Below are 19,685 nucleotides of genomic sequence, written 5' to 3' on the forward strand. Positions count from 1 at the left end.
TCGTCCCTCGCGGCCGCATATTACTCACGTCGCTCAGAGAAAAAATAACGCCGACGCCCAACAAGACTGCGAAGGAGGCTATTTCTGAAGCCTGTTAGTCTCGCAAGCCATTTGTAATAGGAATAGGAATAGAAAACGTCCAACCACATGCTTACAACTCGTCTTCTTCACTCACAGAAGCACCAAGAATCCAGAAGGCGACAAAGACTTTGCCGTGGAAATGCTGTCTGATGCGATCCTGCACCCTTCAAGAGCCTAGAGGGAACTGCCATCAACCGTCACATTCCTTACGCTTATGGCAGGCAGTCGACAATATTGACTTATTCTTGCGCAGTTCTATTATAATTACGTGTTTCAGAAGTAGAAAAGCGCCTCAAAAAACAAGATATTAAGTTCTTCGTAACTGTTTACGTAAATTCTAGATAGCTTATGATAGAGTCATGCTCATAATGTTCATCATTTGTAATTGATCATTAGTTGTTATTTGTAAAACTGATCAGTCAACGTTTACGGTACTGAGAATTTGAGATCATAAAGTAGGACTGTTCGATCATACCTACATGATTCGCTAACGTCGAACTCACAGATACAAAAGTTGACTGTCCCACCAGTGTATAGAAATTGGCATGGCAGGTTTACCATGCAAGGTATAGTAGCACTGGTTTTATGAATGTGTTCACATTTCTTACTCCTATTATTAAAACGTAAGTTTAAAAAGTATTAGTTGTTTATTTCTTGCATGGGTGATAGATGAACTTAGTAGAAACATCACAGAACAGTAGACATGTTCTTTGCTGCTGGAACAGGCTTCTTTTCCTGGTCAAGACAAACAACAGAATAAATGGCTCTTCTGTTGCTTTACATGCCAATATGCCATGTTGCTTTAGCCTGGGTACCATCCCCAGTAGTATATTCGCAAACTCTATATAACTGGTATAGAGTTTGCGAATATACTACTGGGGATGGTACCCAGGCTAATGTTGCTTGGCTTTGAAATAGAAAAAAGTGTCAGAGAACATGCAAACCATTCTCCATTGAAAAAAATGCATTCTGTTTTACCTCCTCACCTGAAATTGTTATCTTAAAATGAACCAGCCTAAGCAGTGCAAACCAGATTTAAAGTTGTTTTTATTTGTTTGTGGTGGCTCCAAAACTAACTCAACTGAGGAATAAAAGCCTCCCTACTAAAGCCACTCCATTTGACAAGGCAGCTTCACACAGCTTAAGAATCACAATAAATATAGTCTGGACTAAAATACATGTTCTTCTCCATTTGTGGAATGAAGGTTTCCACATATATGTAATATCCCAGTGATACGAGTAGCAGCACAACAGAGTTAGACAATAGTTGTGACTAAAGATGTCCCCTTAGCCTGAGCTTTTTGAGTGGGTTTATCTAACATTTTAGAAACTATTTGTGACATTTGGTTGGCAAATTTCCACATATATGATGGTCAAAACAACAGTGTCCATTCAAGTATTTGTGCTAAGTATCTAGCAACAGAAATGCCTGACTTCCCACTATATCAATTTTGGGAAAGCCCGAGTTGTGTCATTATCACACCAAAATTAGGACTGTTTGGAGTTATTGATGTATCAATGTTACAGCATTTCCTTTACACTCTCTTAATGCAGCTTATATGTATTCTGTACAACTTTTTACACAAAATTGCAAGCATGCAACAGCGCTTTACATTATTTCTTACACTAACCGGACAACTAACTAAAAAACAATGTTGAGAATGTCAAATTTTCTTTGCATTGTCATATAGCAGGCAAATCCACATAAATATGGTCCACACTTTTGGCAGCAACATCGTCCACCATAAAAACATCTGGTAAAGACATCCCCACCAAAAATTTTCTTTACATTAAATCTACATTAAAGGCAGCTTGTAAGGTGTTAAACCTTGTTGACAGCTCTTAAAATGCAAATGCTCACACAAAGTCCATGTTTTTCTGCACTACCACTGAGGCTAACTACCCAGGTTAGCACCAAAAACCTACCTTACCCACTGAAAGCCACCGAGTAAAAATAACTTTTCACACATTGAACACTAGGGGGATAGACAAACTGTGGCACATTCATATTGGTGTACATTCATCAGGTGTACATTATCATAAGGTTTGTCCTTTCCAGAAACAACAATACTCCACCTAAACAGAAATTACCTCATTTGATAGGAATTCAGACTTATGTGTAGCAGAGAGTAACCATTATGTAACAAAAACCAAAGAGCTTCACATACTCTATTTTCAATAAGCTTTACCACAAGAATTAAATTGACACTGATTTTAAGTATTTATCAAGTCATGGTTATCACAGGTAAACCATCTCTCATACAAACATACCAGATTCATTCAGCAACTATCATTCATTCATTTTCAGTCAACCTCTCAGTGTCTACAAATATTAGAGGAAGCTCCCCTAGATGTGCTACATACAGATGCAACAAAATGATTGCTTCATACTTCTTAGAGATTTCATATGCCAACTTTTTTTAAAAGACACTTAACATACTTTTATGACCAGAAGGAGATTAGTAAGATGTTGTAAGGCTGGATGATCGAGACCCACCAGTTGGAACCAGGGGTTTGAAGACAGTATTTGTTTTGTCTGGGATATGTTTGAAAACTGTCAGATGTTTTAAACAGCATCCAATACTTCTCGTCAGTCACTGAATTAAATTTCGAGTAAACATTGACTGGTGTGTTACGCCGAAGGGGCTTCTTACTGGATATATAGATACAGATACTGACAAAAAGTAGTGGATGCTACTGGACAGTTTCCAAAATCTATCCGTTTCCTCGGAGATGTTAAACAGTTTTCTTGTATTATCTCAGAGATGTTTGTACTACGTGGGCAGCCGCGAGGACTGCTGTTGGGACCGGTCCCGTCTGTCGTCATCGCTCGGAGGGGGTCTTCTTCCCATGGGAGGGGGGTTGGGGGACCTACGGGGAGGGGGCGGGCCGTGGGGGCTGAAGTGCTGGGGAGGGGGGCCGCCTGGCGGAGGGGGGCCCATGTAGTGCTGAAAAGCAAAACAGGCATGAATTAATGTTAATATATCTTACGAATTTAATTACATATTGACATGTCTACAGTTACAAATCTAGCATTGTACCTATAAGAAGTAATCTAAATGCTAGAATTTAGAAACTCCACCAATGAGTGTAAAAGGAAATTCTCATCCCATACTACAAAGTTGTGCAACGTAGACTTGTCTTGCATCTCCTTGTGAGATTGTTGCACAATAAAGTTTTTCAAGATTCAAGATTCAAGATGGATTTATTGGTTCTTCGCAGTTAAAAACAACTGAATTGTAAACCAATTTACAAAACATTGGTATATTAAAACTACAGGTTTGCAATCAATATAGGCGTACGATTAACAAACCAATAAAAAGTTTACTTTTTAATACAAAAAACTCTTGAAAACTGCATTCACAAAATAAAAAGAATGACAAATTGGAAATGACCAAACGTCTACACAGAGTTGCCAGAACATTACTGTATTGTAAATGTTACAATGCTGTTAAGTCTGTACAGGTTCTGACCACTCACCTGTGGGGAGTCTAATGGTGATGATGTCCGTGGGACACCCATGGGGGGAGGGGAGGGGGGTCCAGTCGATCTGGAGTCTGGGAGATACAAGAGTCAAGTTTTGTGTTAGTCAAAAGAATTACGTCCTAAAATGTGGCTGTTTGAAGGTAGAGGCACAGTCACAAAAATGCACATAGTGCAAGCAAAGAAGGAACAAGGCCAGAAACATCTCAAGACGGTTACACTGGTGATGTTGACAATAAAGGATCACAGAAAGATTGCAAGAAATTCAGAGGGAGAAGACGTGAAAGAGGGGGTCACCTTGTGAGCCAGACTCCTCATCTGTAAGACAGACAACACAGAAGACAGCTCAGAGAAAAGCACACATAGCAAGGGAAACATCACGAAGGAAGAAATGCATAAAAAACACCGAATAAAGGAATTGAAATGCATCAAAAGAGCAAAGGTATAGAATTGTATCAAAATTCATTAAGGTAGCAAAATAACATCTTGGAGTCATAACTGAGGCCATGTTGATTTGATTATATGGATGACATCCTCCGGGAGCCCCAAAACTGATGCGAGCGTGCGAATAAAAAAAAAGTTTTGCAAAAAAAAAAAGTTGTTTTCATTATGAAATCTACGTGGTCATGAGGGTTGAGCAAATGGCACAGAATATGGTTTGGCGAATAATCTAGTCTTCAATTGTTCATTTCTTTACAATTTCGTCTTTTTACGTTTGATTTTGGCATTCTACGACATTGGTATAGTTTTTATTATTTTTTTTTGTAACTTATGGTATATTTTTGCTAAATTTGCAACTGTTTTGTACGATTTACAGTATGGTTGAAAACTTTCTTTTTTTTTGGAAACGGCCGAAAATTCATGCGCGCGCGGATGTCATCCATATAATCAAATCAACATGGCCTGACTTGAAAAACCTGAATAATTCTTTAAAAACCTTTCATCTCTACAAGAATAATCTGTCAAATATTATTATAAAAATATTGACTAAACAGCTCCTAACAGAACAGTACAGACCTGGTCTCCTGGGAGGTCCCCTCAGTTCTCTGGGACCTGATATTCTGCCAGACGAGGGGGGTCCTCTCGGCATGGGGGGGAAGGGACCCGAGCCTCTCCTCAGGTCAGGGGGTGTCATAGGAGGGGGGCCTCCTCGAGGGGGTGGGAAGTCCATGGGGGGACCTCTGTGGGGACCGAAGTCCCGATCCGGCCCAAAGTCCCTGTCGGGGTGTCCGTACGGTTCTGAGGGGGGTCGGCGGTCGAACTCTCTGTCTGGAGCAAAGTCTCGTTCGGAGGACGGTCTGCTACGGTGGTCAAAGTCTCTGTCGGGGAAGTCGTCTGGGGGTCCTCGGAACGGGGGTGGGCCCAGGGGCGGAGGCCCCATGGGGGGTGGGGGCCTCGGAAGGCCATCTCTGGGGGTGGGGAAGGCGGTCCATCAAAATCACCGTTGCGGCCTGGAGGAGGGCTTCTGCCGAAGGGAGGGCCTGGATAGCAGACAAACAAACACAGAACTCATTGTCACACACATAAACATAAAACAAAACCTGTACCATCATCAGCAATGTTTCTTAGTACAAATGACAGTTAAAAAGGCAGATTCAATGGCTTTAGCTCTGTAATCTTAACAGCTAAGGACTGGTCCTTTCCTGCACTGCATTCCTTAGGTGTTTTCGTTGACATACAGTGTAAAAATGAGTTGCTTAGCACAATGGTCATACATCAACAACTTCTCAAGCGTCCCAAAGCTATAACGGATGTGGTGAGGCATGTGTAGCTGTACCTACCATGTCTGGGTGCCCCTGGGGGAAGCAGTGGTGGAGAGAACCTTGGAGGGAAGGGAGGTGGTCCTGAAATAAGAGACAAAATGTAAGGATAGGTAACAACACTTACAATCACCAGTAAAAAGCCATTCATTCTTATAGGCTACAGAATTTGCTTAGATTTCAGCATCAGTCAGCGAAGATAAGGTTCCATATCAAGGTAGATGTTTGCATGAAAAATATCAACATATCTCTTTCTATGAAAGTCTTTGAGTTGCACATGTAACGTACCATTGATAGGTGTTGGCTTGATCAGAGGTGGAGACTGCACCAGGTATTTGTCCTTCTCTTTGGCGAGGGCATTCTCAACTTCCAGCAACCTAAAGGGGATAACATACATGTACAGCTAAGTTACACTGTGGGAAGAGTACTGGTATACAACTTTTTACACATTCAAAACATTGAGGACTGTTTGATTGACTCTCAACGAAGCAAAGAATCCATACACAGTTACAAACTTCAGACTAATGGTTAATGTAATCATTATATTACACCAGAATTTCTAAGGCTATTTCTAATCAAACTGACATGAATCAAAGTTGCTTTGTACTGCAAGAATGTTTTATGGAACTATTTTAGCCTACTCACTTTTGCCTGAGTGTAGCAGCTTCTCTTTTGGAGTCCTGTGCCTCACGTTCAGATGTCCTGGCAGCCATCTGTGTAGAACACAAAATTACAAACATTCAACATTTTACCCAATTCAAGTCACTCCAAACCTAGCAGAATACCATGAAACTTATATCAGTACTTTTTCCAATAATTTTCATGAAGAACTACTAGAAGAAGAAGACTAGCAGAAATACTTTCTTGTAAAATTAGTAGAACTGCCACTTACCCAGCTTTCATGAGCCTTCTTCTCAATGGCTGCAATCTGGTTCCTGAAGCTCCTCTCAGACTCCTGCATTTCTTTCATCAGGTCATCCTTTTGGTTTCTGGGAAACAAGAAAGAAAAAAGTGTACAAATTTTTATGTGCTAATATCCTCTGTGTCTTCATTGCTACTTTCACTGCTTTTTATTGAAGGCAACTTGCAGGAAACAATGTAAAAACGACAATGCACAATCTGTAGATTTTCATACAATCTTTGCTCATGAGTTTCATATTGTAACTGTAACAGCCAATACTAACTGGTAGAGCTCCACTTGTTCCTTCGCCAGTCTGTACTTCTCCTGTGTGTCCTGAACCTTCCCACTCACATCCTGCCGGATCATCTCCTCTTTACCAAGTTTCCTGAAGAGAAAACAAAAAATCAATATTGGGATCAAACATATTGGTATTCACAGAAAGTGGAACCATACACACAAAAAACAACAACAGCGTGTAACCCTCGATAAAAGCTAAAAAAACGGACTCTGGTTATAAGCAGAGGAAAATGCAACCTTGCCAGAACAGACTCTTGAGTAACTCAACAAAGAAGTTGATCAAGAAACTGGACAGATTTTTTTTTAAACTGTCAGAGGTTTCAAGTGGCATCCACTACTTTTTGTCAGAGCAACTGTTTTCTTCCAAGTATTTCATTAGCTGGATGTCTATCCTTCATCAACATATCTTCAAAAACAGGTACTTGAACAGAGGAAGGAAGTTCCTTACCTCTGTAGTTCCACCTCCTTCTCCTTGAAGTAGTCCTGCAGAGTGTTGAGTCGCACCTGGGCCTCGTAGTACTGCTTCTCAGCACGCTTCCTGGCCTCCGTCAGGTTGTCTACCTGGATTTGGAGCCTGTCCGTTTTGTCTGGACATAAAAACATGAACATCGTAAGACTAACCAATGGAATTTTGTGCATGTTTGCTGGGTGAAAAAAATGGTGTATGGAAAAGGTGTTTGAATAGTGGTAGTTGTAGTACTTCAAAGTCTTTGTATATACTGCTGCGGAGATCCTTGACACAGATGGGCAGTTGTTGGCTAGTTTTCACACCACGTTTCCAAGTGGTGCTGTCTAGTGGGTCCACACTGGTACGTTTGGTATATGACAAAAACTTTTATAGTGCCTTCACATGCCAAGTCATCATCTCCGTTACTGCCTAGCCCTACCATGTAGGATTATTGGCAGCCGTTACGCATTGATTAGTTACAATTGTGATCCAGTACATAAAACAAGGTAAAACAAGGATAAATGAGAAGGGAACATAAGACAACTGATTTTGTGTGTGCTAAAGACGGGACAAGTGCATTAGTGCGTTAGTAATATTTACATATATACAAGACATGATGGGGTGGCTCAATGCAGCAGGGTCCTCGCCAGTTCAGATTTGAACTGGGCAAGAGACCCCGCCTCCGCCGCACCAGGCTCAAGTTCATTCCATTCCCTGATGGTGCGGGGGAAGAACGAGAGCCTGTAGAAGTTGGTTCTGCTCGCGATGGCCTGCAATGTTTGAGTGTGATTGATGCGACGGGAGCATCGAGCCACCGGGACAATCCTGGTTGAGTGTGGGACGGAGACAGCGTTATGTATGATCTTATAAAGCATGACCTGGCGGGCGATCTTCCGGCGTACTTCCAGAGACTGCCAGCCCAGGTTTTGCAACATAGATGAAACAGAACTTGTACGTCTGTAGTCACTGCAGACAAACGGCAGCTCTACGCTGGACCATCTCCACCCTACTCACCTGGTCCTTGGTGTGGGGATCCCAGACACTACAGCCGTACTCTAAGGAGGGTCTTACAAGAGCCATGTAAGCTCTCTCCTTTGCCGCATTGCTTGAGATTCGTAGGCAGCGTCTCAGCATTCCTAAGGTTCTGTTTGCTTTCGCTGTAACTAGATCGACATGTCTGCCCCAGGTCAAGTTTGAGGAGATGGAAACACCGAGATATTTGGTGGTACTTACCTTGGTTAAAACGTGGTCATGGAGGGAATAAGGGAACGTTATTGGGTTCCTAGAAGAGGGGACGGTCATCACTTCACATTTAGATGGGTTGAAGGCCATCAACCACTCCTTCTCCCAACTACAAATACTATCGATGTCATGCTGCAGTCTTTTACAGTCGTCTTCTTCCTTGATACTCATTTGCAAGATGCAATCGTCGGCGAAGAGCCTGACTTTAGCATGTGCAGCGTATTTAGGAAGGTCATTGATGTATGCTAGAAAGAGAATCGGACCCAGGACTGTACCCTGAGGTACGCCCGATGTTACAGGCACTGGGTCCGAACGCTCCCCGTCTAGCACTACAGTTTGTGAGCGGCCCTGCAGGAAATTCTGGATCCAGACAAGTGCCTTACCAGTAATGCCGTAAAACTGGAGTTTGTGTATCAGCCGTAGATGAGGGACCTTATCAAAGGCTTTAGCAAAATCCATAATGATAAGGTCCGTCTGGGTCCCGTTTTCCCTGTTGTGGGCCAAATCATCAATAAGAGATAGAAGCTGAGTTTCACATGACCTGCCGTGCCTAAATCCATGTTGGAGATCGTACAAGATGTTATTAGTATCAAAGTGGGACATCATAGAACTTGCTATGATGTGTTCCATGATTTTTGAACAGATACATGTTAAGGAAATAGGCCGGTAGTTGGCTGGGTCGAGACGATTGCCTTTCTTATATATCGGGGCGATGTTAGCCTCCTTCCAGGCTTCTGGTACAGCTCCAGTGTCGAGACTTTTTTGAAAGATCACCTGGAGAAAGGGGCTCAATGTAGAACTGAGTTCTTTAAGGACACATGCGTGCACATGGTCCGGGCCACATGCTTTGTGAGGGTTTAGGTTTTCCAGCAGGGTTGTGATTCCGTTTGTAACGATGTTAATTTCTGGCATTAGTGGGTGAGGGCTAGGCCCCATGTTGGGCAGAGGGCCTTCTAGTGGTTCATTAGTGAAAACTGACTGAAATTGCTGGTTTAGTATATTTGCTTTGGCCTTTCCGTCCGAGATGAGCCTACCTTCGTTCTTAAGGTGAGATACTCCGGCTCTCTCGGACTTCAGGCTTTTCAAGAAGCTCCAGAATTTTTTGTTGACTTGTTTGCATGACGGAGACTTGCTTTGGTTAGAGTCAGTTGTGTCTGTATTTATGTCGAGTACTACTTCTTCGATGTATTTCCAGTAGCACTCTTTCATTTTCTTATTTATTTCTTTTTTGAACTGGTTGAGCTTTTCTTTTCTCTCAGTTGTGTTTACTCCTTTAGTCTTTCTGTAATAACGATCCCTTTTCCTCATCAGGCTCTTTAGTGGAGGAGTTATGTAAGGGAGATGTTTTTTACTGCTGGACATCTTAGTAGGTACGTACTTATCGACACAGCTGGATAATTTAGATGCAAAGTCACTTTAGGGTCTGTACCTTCATACTCTTTCCTGGAGCCGTCTGCTTCCTCCAGCCGAGAGCGCAGGTAGTCCCGCTCTGACTCCACCAGCTTCAGCGTGGAGTTAATCTGATAAATGCAACAAAAGGGAAATCTATGGTTTCAGAACTAAAGAAAAACCTAAATAAATGATACAGAATAACTTACATGTTTGTTTAGGAAATCTTAATGTAATGACTCTAACATATTTGAATAATTTATTACTCCATTACCTTTGATACAATAATACAAATACATAAGCTAATTGCTTTTGTAACTGCCTACAGTAAAACCACGGATATCTGCTCAAGGTGTGGACAACAATGAAGTAAATGTGTGTGAGATGCTGAAAATGATACAACTCTAAAACATGTTTGGTGAAACTTACTCGTGCTACGTCCAACATCTGCTGAATCTTTTCATCCTTTGCTGTGGAAGCATCTGTGAGACAATAGGGTGAACATGTCATTGAATGTCATCAGTATCATTAACATATCAGGAACCTAAATAACTCTAGAGCACTTACACTTTTCTGGATAGCCTGTATGCATTGATGAAGAAGGTGTATACTTTACAAACATGAACATCCAACTAGATCATCCAAAAGTACATGTGGTCACTTCAAGGTACGCAAGGAACCAAAATGAGGGATATCTACAAGTCCTCAGACAACAAATATCTTACCTTCAGTGTCTTCTTCTATGGCTGCTGCATCTTCAGACTCCAGAGCCTTGATCTGCATCAGACAGTCTCTCAGGACCTGGAGAGCCAGTTTTGTGAGCAAAGAGAATAACTAGGTCTGTCTGTCTCTCAACATGTGCACTGCAAACATGCATTAAGGTGCCTGTCTCCTACAAAGATTCTGTTCTGAACAATATGAAGGCTAGCCAAACAAGGAAGTTAAGGCATGAAAGCAAATGTCCTTGTTTGAAAAGGTTTGTGCCGATGTACTACAAATGTGATACAAACCACTGCACTACATTCATGTGGATGATTTCACTACCGGTATAGAACTGGTGGCTAGCCTACCTCAATCTCGTTTTCCTTGTACTGGACATTTTCCTTCAGCTGTTCATTCTCCTGCTTGATCATCTCAATGGACTCCTTCAGTTCTGTAAACCTGCAAAATGCATACAATTAGTGTGAGGTCAGGAAATGTCTGGTCATATATTGCTATCAGTTATACCCTGGTGTCCCTTACAAAAGTTTTAAAGAACTTACAAAGTAACACTTATATGGAAAGCTGTCTATATGACTTTCTGATGAATAGTATTCCCAGAAAAAAAAAGCCAAAAATGTGTACTAATTCCGTGCATCATGTATCCTCTCCAAATGTTTTCTCTATGTTATCCCACCATTGCTACCTTCCCTCTTTCATGTTAATACACCATCTGATCCACACCAGACACAACCTTTTCATAGCATCACACAGCAAAGTATGTTAGAGTAACTCCACTTGACAAACATCGAAAAATGTGGCCAACGTCAATGAGCAACAAGAAATATTAATATATAGTATGTCTAACCCTCGGACAGACGATAAACCGGACAGTGAGTGAGTGTGAGTGTCTTCTTCTGAAGATCCCTACTACATAACAGCAGCTATAACCACTAGCTACATTGTACATTTCTTCAACCTTCAAATTAACTAAGAAAATTTCCCTCTTTGTTCACCAAAGTACATCTTTAAACATCGTCACCTTTTCACTGGTATGTATTCTGCCAAGATTCTGGGGAACACAACCAGTTACGGAACTTAGAGTAAAATGTGCCATTGACTTTGATGTCATGATTTAAATTACATGTAGGAACAATGAAACTAATCAACTAAGTGATTTCAAAGAAGCCACCTTGAATGAGACATACAATGTAAATCAAAATAATACTTACTGTTCCTGGCGTCCTTGAATTTCTTCTTCAAGCTGAAACAAGAAAGCAAGAAGTGTATTTTAAGGCATTTGAAGTCACATGATTGGTAAAAAGTTGTTTATTAATGACATTTCATTTCATCTAGACATATACATGTAGAACATGAAAACTGCATATAAAATCATTGTTGCAGTATGCCTATAGCCTACAGATTACTAGACATATACAGATTACTTAGACATATACATGTAAAACATGAAAACTCTGCATATAAAATCATCGTTGCAGTATGCCTATAGCCTACAGATAAAAGAACTTTAAAGTTCTGATATCCAATCAACTAAATCATTTTATACTTCCTGTGTCCTCACCTGATGTTTGCTCTCCTCCAGTAAGTCCCTGTGTTCCTTGATAGTCACTATCTCACTGTCAAGGTGTTTGGTCTTACTCTCAATTTCTGTCAGGCGTTCTTGCAGCTAGGATCATAAGCAGAACAGGTGTGAGTACTTTACCCTGTGACTAACCTTTGCTGTTCTACAATTATCTGATAGGTTACATGTTACTTTTGAAAACTGAAGCACTACTTACTACTTACTAACATATTCCAGACTTAACATTGCTTGTCATTCTCTATTTATGTGAGTTCTTAATGAACTTTTACACCTGCACGGTTCTAAAACATATGGGTCATTTCTACGGCAAAGACATGACAAGGTCTTTAGAACCAACCTTTTCCTTTTCTTTCCGTTCTTTCTTTAAGTTCTTCTTGTATTCTGCTTCTGTCTCCTGATGTTTGGCATACTGTGTAAAAATGATCAGTGAATTAGCAATACAGCAAAATCAATCAATAGGTTATATACATCAACTGCTCTGTTTACAATGAACCTCTAATCATTCAAACCATTTTCAACAAACATTCTGGTTCTATTTTCTTTAACTTTAATGGTTACAGTGTCATGTCAACTCTTAATGTCAATGAAGGTCCAGGTAATGAGATACACAAAAACTGTTACTCATGCAACTGTTACTAATTTCAAAATCTATTGCTTGGGTAACAGTTTTTTGTGTTTCTTGAGAACACAGGTCCTACCTCTGAGGTTGCAGACTCTAACTGTTCCCTGGCGTCGGAGACCTGGTCCATAAGTCTCTGGATCTCCTGACGAAGGGTCACTTCCAACTGGTCATTGGATGACAACTTCTCCTGTGGGACCGTTTGTTGATACATGTATTAGTACGACATCAATTTGAACCATTGTTCTTCATCCCATGTTCACTGCTACCTATGAGTACCTTGAGGTACATGGTATTTTCTATGAAGTAATTCCATCATTTCATGGAACATTTTTTAACAACCACTTCCATCCCTCTGATCACAAGAACTTGCTTGACATTACATTTTCATGGCCACTTGTAGTCTAAGTGCACATTTTTTACTTGATGAAGTTGTTAAGTTTTTTCAACATATCTTTTGATTCAAAGACACAGACTTGTGCATGTTATACCCGGTACAAGTAGCTCACCTCAAGTTCAGAATTCTTCTTGGACAAGGCTTGAGCAGAGAATTTTTCTACATCCAGGGTCTCTTCCAACTCTCGTATCTGCAGGAAAGACGGTATACATGTTTCAAAATGCAAAAATTTAATAAGTTAATAATTTAATGAGTTGTGGCATTGACAAGAATGATTTAAAACCTCAATGTAAGATGAAGTTATGGCTTACTCTGTCTTCAGCAGCCTCTGCGCCCTTTCTAAGGTCTTCCTTCTCCTTAGCAGCTTTATCAAGTTCAGCTTCGAGCTGTTTCTTCACGACTGCAAAATCGATAGGTTTATTAGGCATAATAAGCAGAAATGACATTACTGAGAACATACCCACTGTAACCCACAACTCCTCAAGTTGTTAGAAATCCTGATATCAAACAGGTCATCTTTTAGAGCAATGTCTAGCTCTGCATTCAGCCAAAAGTGTCATCTAGATTCTAATTTAAGACTACTAGTAACCTGGACAAGTGTTACTGTCATCAATTTATGAATAGAACTACATGTAATTGTGGCATTCATAGATGCAAATACTTTAACCATAGTTATTATTGTTCATGGGTCAATGATTAGGGTCAGTCCTATTAGTACACACCACCTTAGGTCCTAAACACAGAAAAGATGACTATTCGTACCTGCTGGATCCACTGGCTTGCCATGGACGCACTGTAAGGAAAATAGAGGATTTACAGTCCATTGCTTCACAATTCCATGATTTTCTCTTCATAAAAAAAAAACAAACTTCCGGGCACGAGTAACATGCTGGTTTTTTATTAACTGTTATACTATTGCAAAACATGGCTTCGTAGTTAGAGGATGACTGCTAAGGTCTCTATAAAAACAATTTATGAGCCCCAAATTTGTTTGTACAACCTGCAATGTCAACACGTATTCACACATTACAAATAACTTTGTGTCACAAATATTTAAAAAAAATTCTTTGTTACATCCTTCAAGATAAAAATTTTAAGTGAACATGAACACCTGTTTCTCGCAACAGGTGTTTGCTTTTTCCCCTGAACATTTAGTGAACAAAAACAAAGTCCCAGGAAACCTACCCTTGTCACACACTTGTAGGAAAACACGCAGAAGGTGACGATGCCGACCAGCAGTGTGGTGACCACGGCTAGCCAGGGTATGGGGACGCCCTGGAAGATCAGGTCGCTCGGTGTGTACTCCAGCCCCCAGCCGCGGAGCTGCTCCGCCCACTCCGGCGGCACCAGTGCCCCGAGCTGCCGATAAAAACACACACACGTCTCCCTGAATATCCTCAGAAGCATCCCGTAAATCCGGAGCCAACTGACGGGCACGGAGCAACCGTACAGGTCGGTCACCTCGAACCCGTAGTGTTGGCAGACTGACTCAAAACTATGGCCCATGTTGACTCAAAATTATGATCTCAACTCATGACGAAAATACGTGACTTGTCCTGGCAACAAAATCGATCATCGAAAGACTAGCAAATACAACACAAGATGGGCATTGCATCACATATTTCCTCAAACAAAGGTGATTGTTTCTTCCAACATTCTTTTGGAACACGATCACTGGAATATACATTTAGAAGACGTTCTAACATATTCGTGAAAAAAAAAATTACCGCCCCCCTCCCCCTTCACTTCAAGGTCTGTTACCGGCGATCATATTCGGCGCAAAACCTCAACGCTAGAATCAAACGTGCCTGAACAATTGTTGACCAACAACGTCACTAGCTACGTGCTGTCAAGAAAAATCGTCAGATCCCCTCAAAATCGAGGAAAAAGTTCACCTTTCCGAGCGATATTCGCAACGTAAGCGGGCTGGCGGTCGCCATCTTTGCTACGTAATCACAGTACGAAGTACACGTCAGACGTGTCCTCCAGGGCTGACGAAAGGTCGCGGATGTTTACTTGTACGGAGTTTTTCTACGGGCTAAATCAGCCGGTACTAGTATGATATCGATCGTCGCACAGTAGGCAGTAAATACTTGACGAAACAAGAGTTATTCCACCGGATGTGCAACACTTGACCCCTGACGCTACTTGGACCATAACAGCTTGCCCAGCCCTAATAGCTAAGCTCTAACTAGGCATATAACGTTATTCAGTGGATGGAAAAAGCGTAACGTACAGAAAAGAGGATTTAGTAACCAGACTGCCGACGTGGCAGTTGGAAACAGCGCCACAAACTACTAGGAGACCGCCTAAAGCCTGTGATTACATTGCACTAAACAGAATTTGTTGTGGCTGAGCGTTATATCCGGGCCTTTTCAATAAATTTGACATGTTGATAATGTTGCACATAGAGAATATAATGTTTTTATGGAGTAATCAAAAATATTTTATGGCATTATTACCTTTATGTCTAATTTCCTTTACTTTTGCATAACATTGCCTTTTATTACATGGAGACAAACTTTGAAGGACACCTGTTTGATCATATGGCCTTTGACCCTTGTGCAATGATTGTTTTGCCCAATGTGAACAGGGGCCTTATAACATCCTTACTGAGACCTACCAATTCAATAAACTGGAAGTCCAACTCTATGTAGATATCCTCAGTGTCTGTCTGTGAGATGTCTTCTGTTGGGAAGATAAATTATACATGTATGATCAACATTCAGCAAAAGGAGATGGATGATGATAAAGAAGAGATTGTTTTCTGAAAAGCTTTATCAAGACACTTAAGAAAGTTTGTGGAAGGGTCTTTCGTTTTAATTACATAATTGTGCAGTACCCTTTGCCAATGGCCAACCTTGATTGATACTTACCCTCTTTTCCCTCAGATTCCAACTCAGAAGGAGTGGCTGGTTCAGATGTGGGTTGCTCTTTCTCTTCAGCATCTTCCTGGTCTAGCGCAGCGTCTTCTTTTTCCTCTTCTGCTCTGAGGGCGTCCAACTTCTCTGAGCCAAGGCCTACTTTGTCAATGACCTGTTCTGGCGTGGCACCTTCCATGTAGAAGTTTCGAGTATTTTCTGTCCGTTGTCCATCCCAACTATACCCCCGGTCAGGCTCATCAGGCAGTATGTACAGAGGTGTTTGTGTTGCAGTCTGGTCAGGAGGCAGGATTGACTCAGATATATGTGCTGATTGCAGGGGTTCAGTTTGCTGGGTACTTGGGAGTTCTGCTGCACTAATGCTGTCTGTTTCTCCCATGCCTGGGGACACTTCACTGCCTTGCAGGAGTTGCTGCATCCCTGGTTTTGCTACATCTTTCTCAAGGTCCCCAACGAGCATACCATCAGTTGCTTCTGCCTTCAGGTCTACAACTGGAGTGGACATCAAGCTGTCAGGACTGCTTTGAACACTGGTGGGCACTATGCCTTCCCCAAATGGCTCTCCCATTATTTGGCTGTATTCAGACATGAATGCCTCTTTGTCCAGAACCTCATCCCAATCAAAGGGTAAGTCTTCAGTTGACATGGTAACATCGTCATCCAATACCTCGTCCCAGTCAATTGTGGTCCCATCGATGACTGTTGCACCTTTGTTCTCTTTGGCCTTCCTGGCCTCTTCACGTTTCTCCTTCATTTTTGCAGTCCATTCCAGCATTTCCTTCCTCAGTTTCTCCTGCTGCTTTTGGTAGGCGTCGTCTGATTTGGTGAGTTTTTCGACCTGCTCTCTGAGCTGTTGTCGGACATTCTCTCCACTACCGAATGGAAACAGGGACTCCGTGCTGATTTTCTCCTCCTCTGTTTCCAAACGTTCCTCTTCCTGTTCGTCCTTTACCTCTGTGTCAGTTTCAAACATCAGGTCTTCCTGCATGGCATCTTGGCTGTTGATGTCTGTTGCATCTGCTGTTGCAAAAGACAGTTTAGATTCCAGTTGGCTAAGCAGTGTCTCTGTTCTCTCTTGAGTTTTTGCAGCGATAGACTCAGTCATTTCCATTATCTTGTCCTGAATCTCTTTCAGTTCTGGTGTCTCAAGTAACTTCTCAACATCAGGCTCTACCTCACTTGCCGAAGCCTCATCCATCTTGGTATCAATTAAACCATCAAGATCATCCACTCCTGTCCCAACCTGAGACTGCCGCTTCAAATCCATCGAACAACTCATCTGTGGCTTCCTGTTGTTCATCTTTTACGACTTCGTCTTGAGCCATCATGTCCAAGTCATGTTTGTCAGCAGTTTCATCATCTGATTCAGTCTTTGCCACTTCATCAGGTTCTTTGTCTTCCTCCATCAGAACATCTGGACTCTCAACCCCCTCTACTGGCACATCATGTTCATCTTCAACAATACCTTCAAAAGTTTGCTCTATATGTACTGAAGAGGAATCCTGACTTTCTTTGGTCTTATCCTCATCCTCCTCAAGGCCTGACTCTACTTCAACATCACCCTCTTTCAATTCCGAGGAAGCGGTTGCATTTTCATCTTCAAGCTGTTCCTCCTCTTCTTCAGTCTCCTCCCCTTCGGCTGATTCAGTGACTTCTGACTCTTCATCAGAACTCAACTCTTTGTCATCCGAAGTTTCTTCCCCTTCCTGTGGGAGTTGGTCCTGTTTTTCCAACTGAACTGCCTGCTCTTCCGTATCCGGTGCCTTTTCACCCATGTCATTTTCACCTGTGGCTTCATCTTGATCTACTATTTCTTCCTGCTGAGTCTCATCATCCTCTTCTTTTGGCTCCTCCTCAGGTTCGTCTTGTTCTTGGACTTTGTGCAACTGATTTGCTGCTATGGCATTTTCATCCTCCATCAGCTCCTCTTCTGATTCTTCAGTTGTATCATCTTTTTCTTCATCTGCTGCATCATCAGCTACAATGTCTTTTTGGTCTTCGTCAAGACCCTTTCCATCAGGCTTACCATCTTCCTCTGTTGTTTCTTCAGTGTCTTCAGTATCCTTATCCTTACTATCATCAGCAGCCACTTCCATGTCTTCTTCTTCTCCTGTTTTTTCTTTGTCAGGCTCATCTTGTTCAGCCTTTTCCTCACCCTCTTCTACAGCATCTTCTACCTCAAAAAATGTTTCATCTAGATCCTCCTCTTCCTCCTCCTGATCATCCTCATCATCATCACCCTCCTCTTCCTCCCCCTCCTCTTCATCATCATCACCCTCCTCATCTTCTTCATCATCACCCATTTCTTCTTCCTCCTCCATATCACCTTCCTGTTTTCCATCATCCGTCCTATCTAGTTCCTCTTTGTTTGCGTCATCATCATCCTGCTGCCCCCCATCTGCACCCTCCAGTTCTTTTTCATCCCCCTGTTCTCTATCTTCCCCATCCACATGTGGTGCGTCTTCCCCATCCTCCTGTTGTACCTTTTCCCCATCCTCTTGTTGTACATCTTCCCCATCTTCCTGTTCTGTGTCTTCCTCATCCTCTTGTTTTACATTTTCCTCATCCTGTTGTTGATCTTCCCCATCCTCCTCTTCTGTATCTTCTACATCCTTCTGTTGCAACTCTTCTTCCTCCTCTTCCTGCTGCACTGTTTCTTCATCTTCCTGGTCAATCTCTTCTCCCTCCTCTTGCACTTCTTCTTTTCCCTCATGTTGCATCTCTTCTTCATCTTTCTGCTGCACCCCCTCTCCATCTTCCCCTTGCTCATCTTCTGTCTTGGCATCTTCCCCATCTTCTATATCCTTACTTTCCTGTTCTTGGCTTTCCTTTTTTTCCTCTCCCATGTCTTTGTACAGGCTCTCAAGGTAGTCATTGAGATCTAAAGACAAAGAAAATCATTGCGTTACTGCAGACAAATATATCTAGTGATTTGTATATCCCAAAGCATAGGAATCTGTTTTAATTCTAAAAAGACATCATCATCAATTTCACAAAGACATCTTCATATAATGAAATTGTATGTTGTCAGTTCAGTTTAATATTATTTATTGTTTGCAAGTTGCAATTAACAGGGATTGTGGATATCAAAATCATGTTGCATACAAATCTTGGCTGCATACTAGTAGTTAAAAAAGAAAAAAAATTGTTGATATGACATTTCAGCAGGTGACAATGCTTGATTTGTCTTTAAATGAAATGAAATAAATGTTTTAAGTCTATTTGTTGGGTTCATAATCTTTCCAGTATGGCTTACATGTACTTATTTAAACAATTGCAACTTCTCCTTTCAGATCAATAAGAGTAACTGTGGTAACTGCAGCATCAGGCAATTGTTAATTGGTGAGATCCATGGTTTTCATGTAAATAATGGAGATATCTCTCGGCATAGCAAAGAATTTATCACACAAGTAGAACTAACTTGCAGTGAATTCTAGCAGTTGAGTGTACCATGACATACCACCACCAGGGGCCTGACCAGAGGTGGCCCAGTCCAGGCCAGGAGAGGGCCTTTCAGAGGAGAAAGCTGCTACAACCAAAGATCCAGGAAGGCAGGGAAGACATTGATGTTAGCATCTAATACTACTGACTACGTCATGCAATTGCAAGGTGTTCAACAATAGAAAATGTTTATTTGTGCTTGGAAAGGATTAATACTACAAACTAGAGCTGTGTACCGGTACGCAGTACCGATACTGTACCGGTAAAATTGATTAGGTACAGGTCCAAAATACCTAATCCCTCAGTACCGGTACTGTACCTAAACAATTTCACACCAATTTTATGCCTATTTGTGACCTCAAATGTGTAAATAGCTGGTTAACAATGGGTCCCTGTGTAAGGACAGTGTGTTCATGAAAACAAAAACATATATATAGCCTATA

General features: G+C 41.6%; 4 protein-coding genes across 7 annotated transcripts in view; 1 reads left to right on the forward strand and 3 right to left on the reverse strand.

The window, feature by feature from the left end:
- The window catches only part of LOC109472286, a 15,303-nt gene extending 14,585 nt beyond the window's left edge, over positions 1–718 (forward strand). For both annotated transcript variants that reach the window (XM_019771960.1, XM_019771961.1), the window contains one exon: positions 178–718. In XM_019771960.1, coding sequence (XP_019627519.1) covers positions 178–259 — 82 coding nt within the window. In that variant the 3' untranslated portion in view covers positions 260–718. The remainder of the gene's footprint in view (positions 1–177) is intronic.
- A 2,137-nt stretch (positions 719–2,855) lies between these two features.
- Positions 2,856–4,654, reverse strand: LOC109472129 (proline-rich protein HaeIII subfamily 1-like). The gene is made up of 4 exons (XM_019771706.1): positions 4,582–4,654; positions 3,862–3,882; positions 3,562–3,638; positions 2,856–3,029 (listed from the first exon to the last, which is right to left on the reverse strand). Exons 1-4 carry the CDS (start codon positions 4,652–4,654, stop codon positions 2,856–2,858), a joined length of 345 nt encoding a protein of 114 aa, XP_019627265.1.
- LOC109472254 (melanoma inhibitory activity protein 3-like) lies at positions 2,967–17,021 on the reverse strand. The gene is made up of 23 exons (XM_019771903.1): positions 15,796–17,021; positions 15,543–15,607; positions 14,105–14,278; positions 13,682–13,712; positions 13,231–13,319; positions 13,032–13,109; positions 12,602–12,712; positions 12,241–12,312; positions 11,883–11,987; positions 11,533–11,564; positions 10,672–10,762; positions 10,327–10,402; positions 10,031–10,083; positions 9,642–9,732; positions 6,971–7,109; positions 6,509–6,610; positions 6,217–6,313; positions 5,970–6,037; positions 5,613–5,701; positions 5,346–5,408; positions 4,582–5,045; positions 3,562–3,638; positions 2,967–3,029 (listed from the first exon to the last, which is right to left on the reverse strand). Exons 1-21 carry the CDS (start codon positions 16,997–16,999, stop codon positions 4,696–4,698), a joined length of 3,180 nt encoding a protein of 1,059 aa, XP_019627462.1. The 5' UTR covers positions 17,000–17,021; the 3' UTR covers positions 2,967–3,029; positions 3,562–3,638; positions 4,582–4,695.
- Positions 16,976–19,685, reverse strand: part of LOC109472253 (spore wall protein 2-like) — a 26,683-nt gene continuing 23,973 nt past the window's right edge. For all 3 annotated transcript variants that reach the window (XM_019771902.1, XM_019771901.1, XM_019771898.1), the window contains one exon: positions 16,976–18,682. In XM_019771902.1, the coding sequence (XP_019627461.1) occupies positions 17,025–18,682 (1,658 nt within the window). In that variant the 3' untranslated portion in view covers positions 16,976–17,024. The remainder of the gene's footprint in view (positions 18,683–19,685) is intronic.

The sequence above is a fragment of the Branchiostoma belcheri genome, unplaced genomic scaffold (assembly GCF_001625305.1).
Source record: "Branchiostoma belcheri isolate BF01 breed outbred unplaced genomic scaffold, Haploidv18h27 scaffold27, whole genome shotgun sequence".
Lineage (NCBI taxonomy): Eukaryota > Metazoa > Chordata > Leptocardii > Amphioxiformes > Branchiostomatidae > Branchiostoma > Branchiostoma belcheri.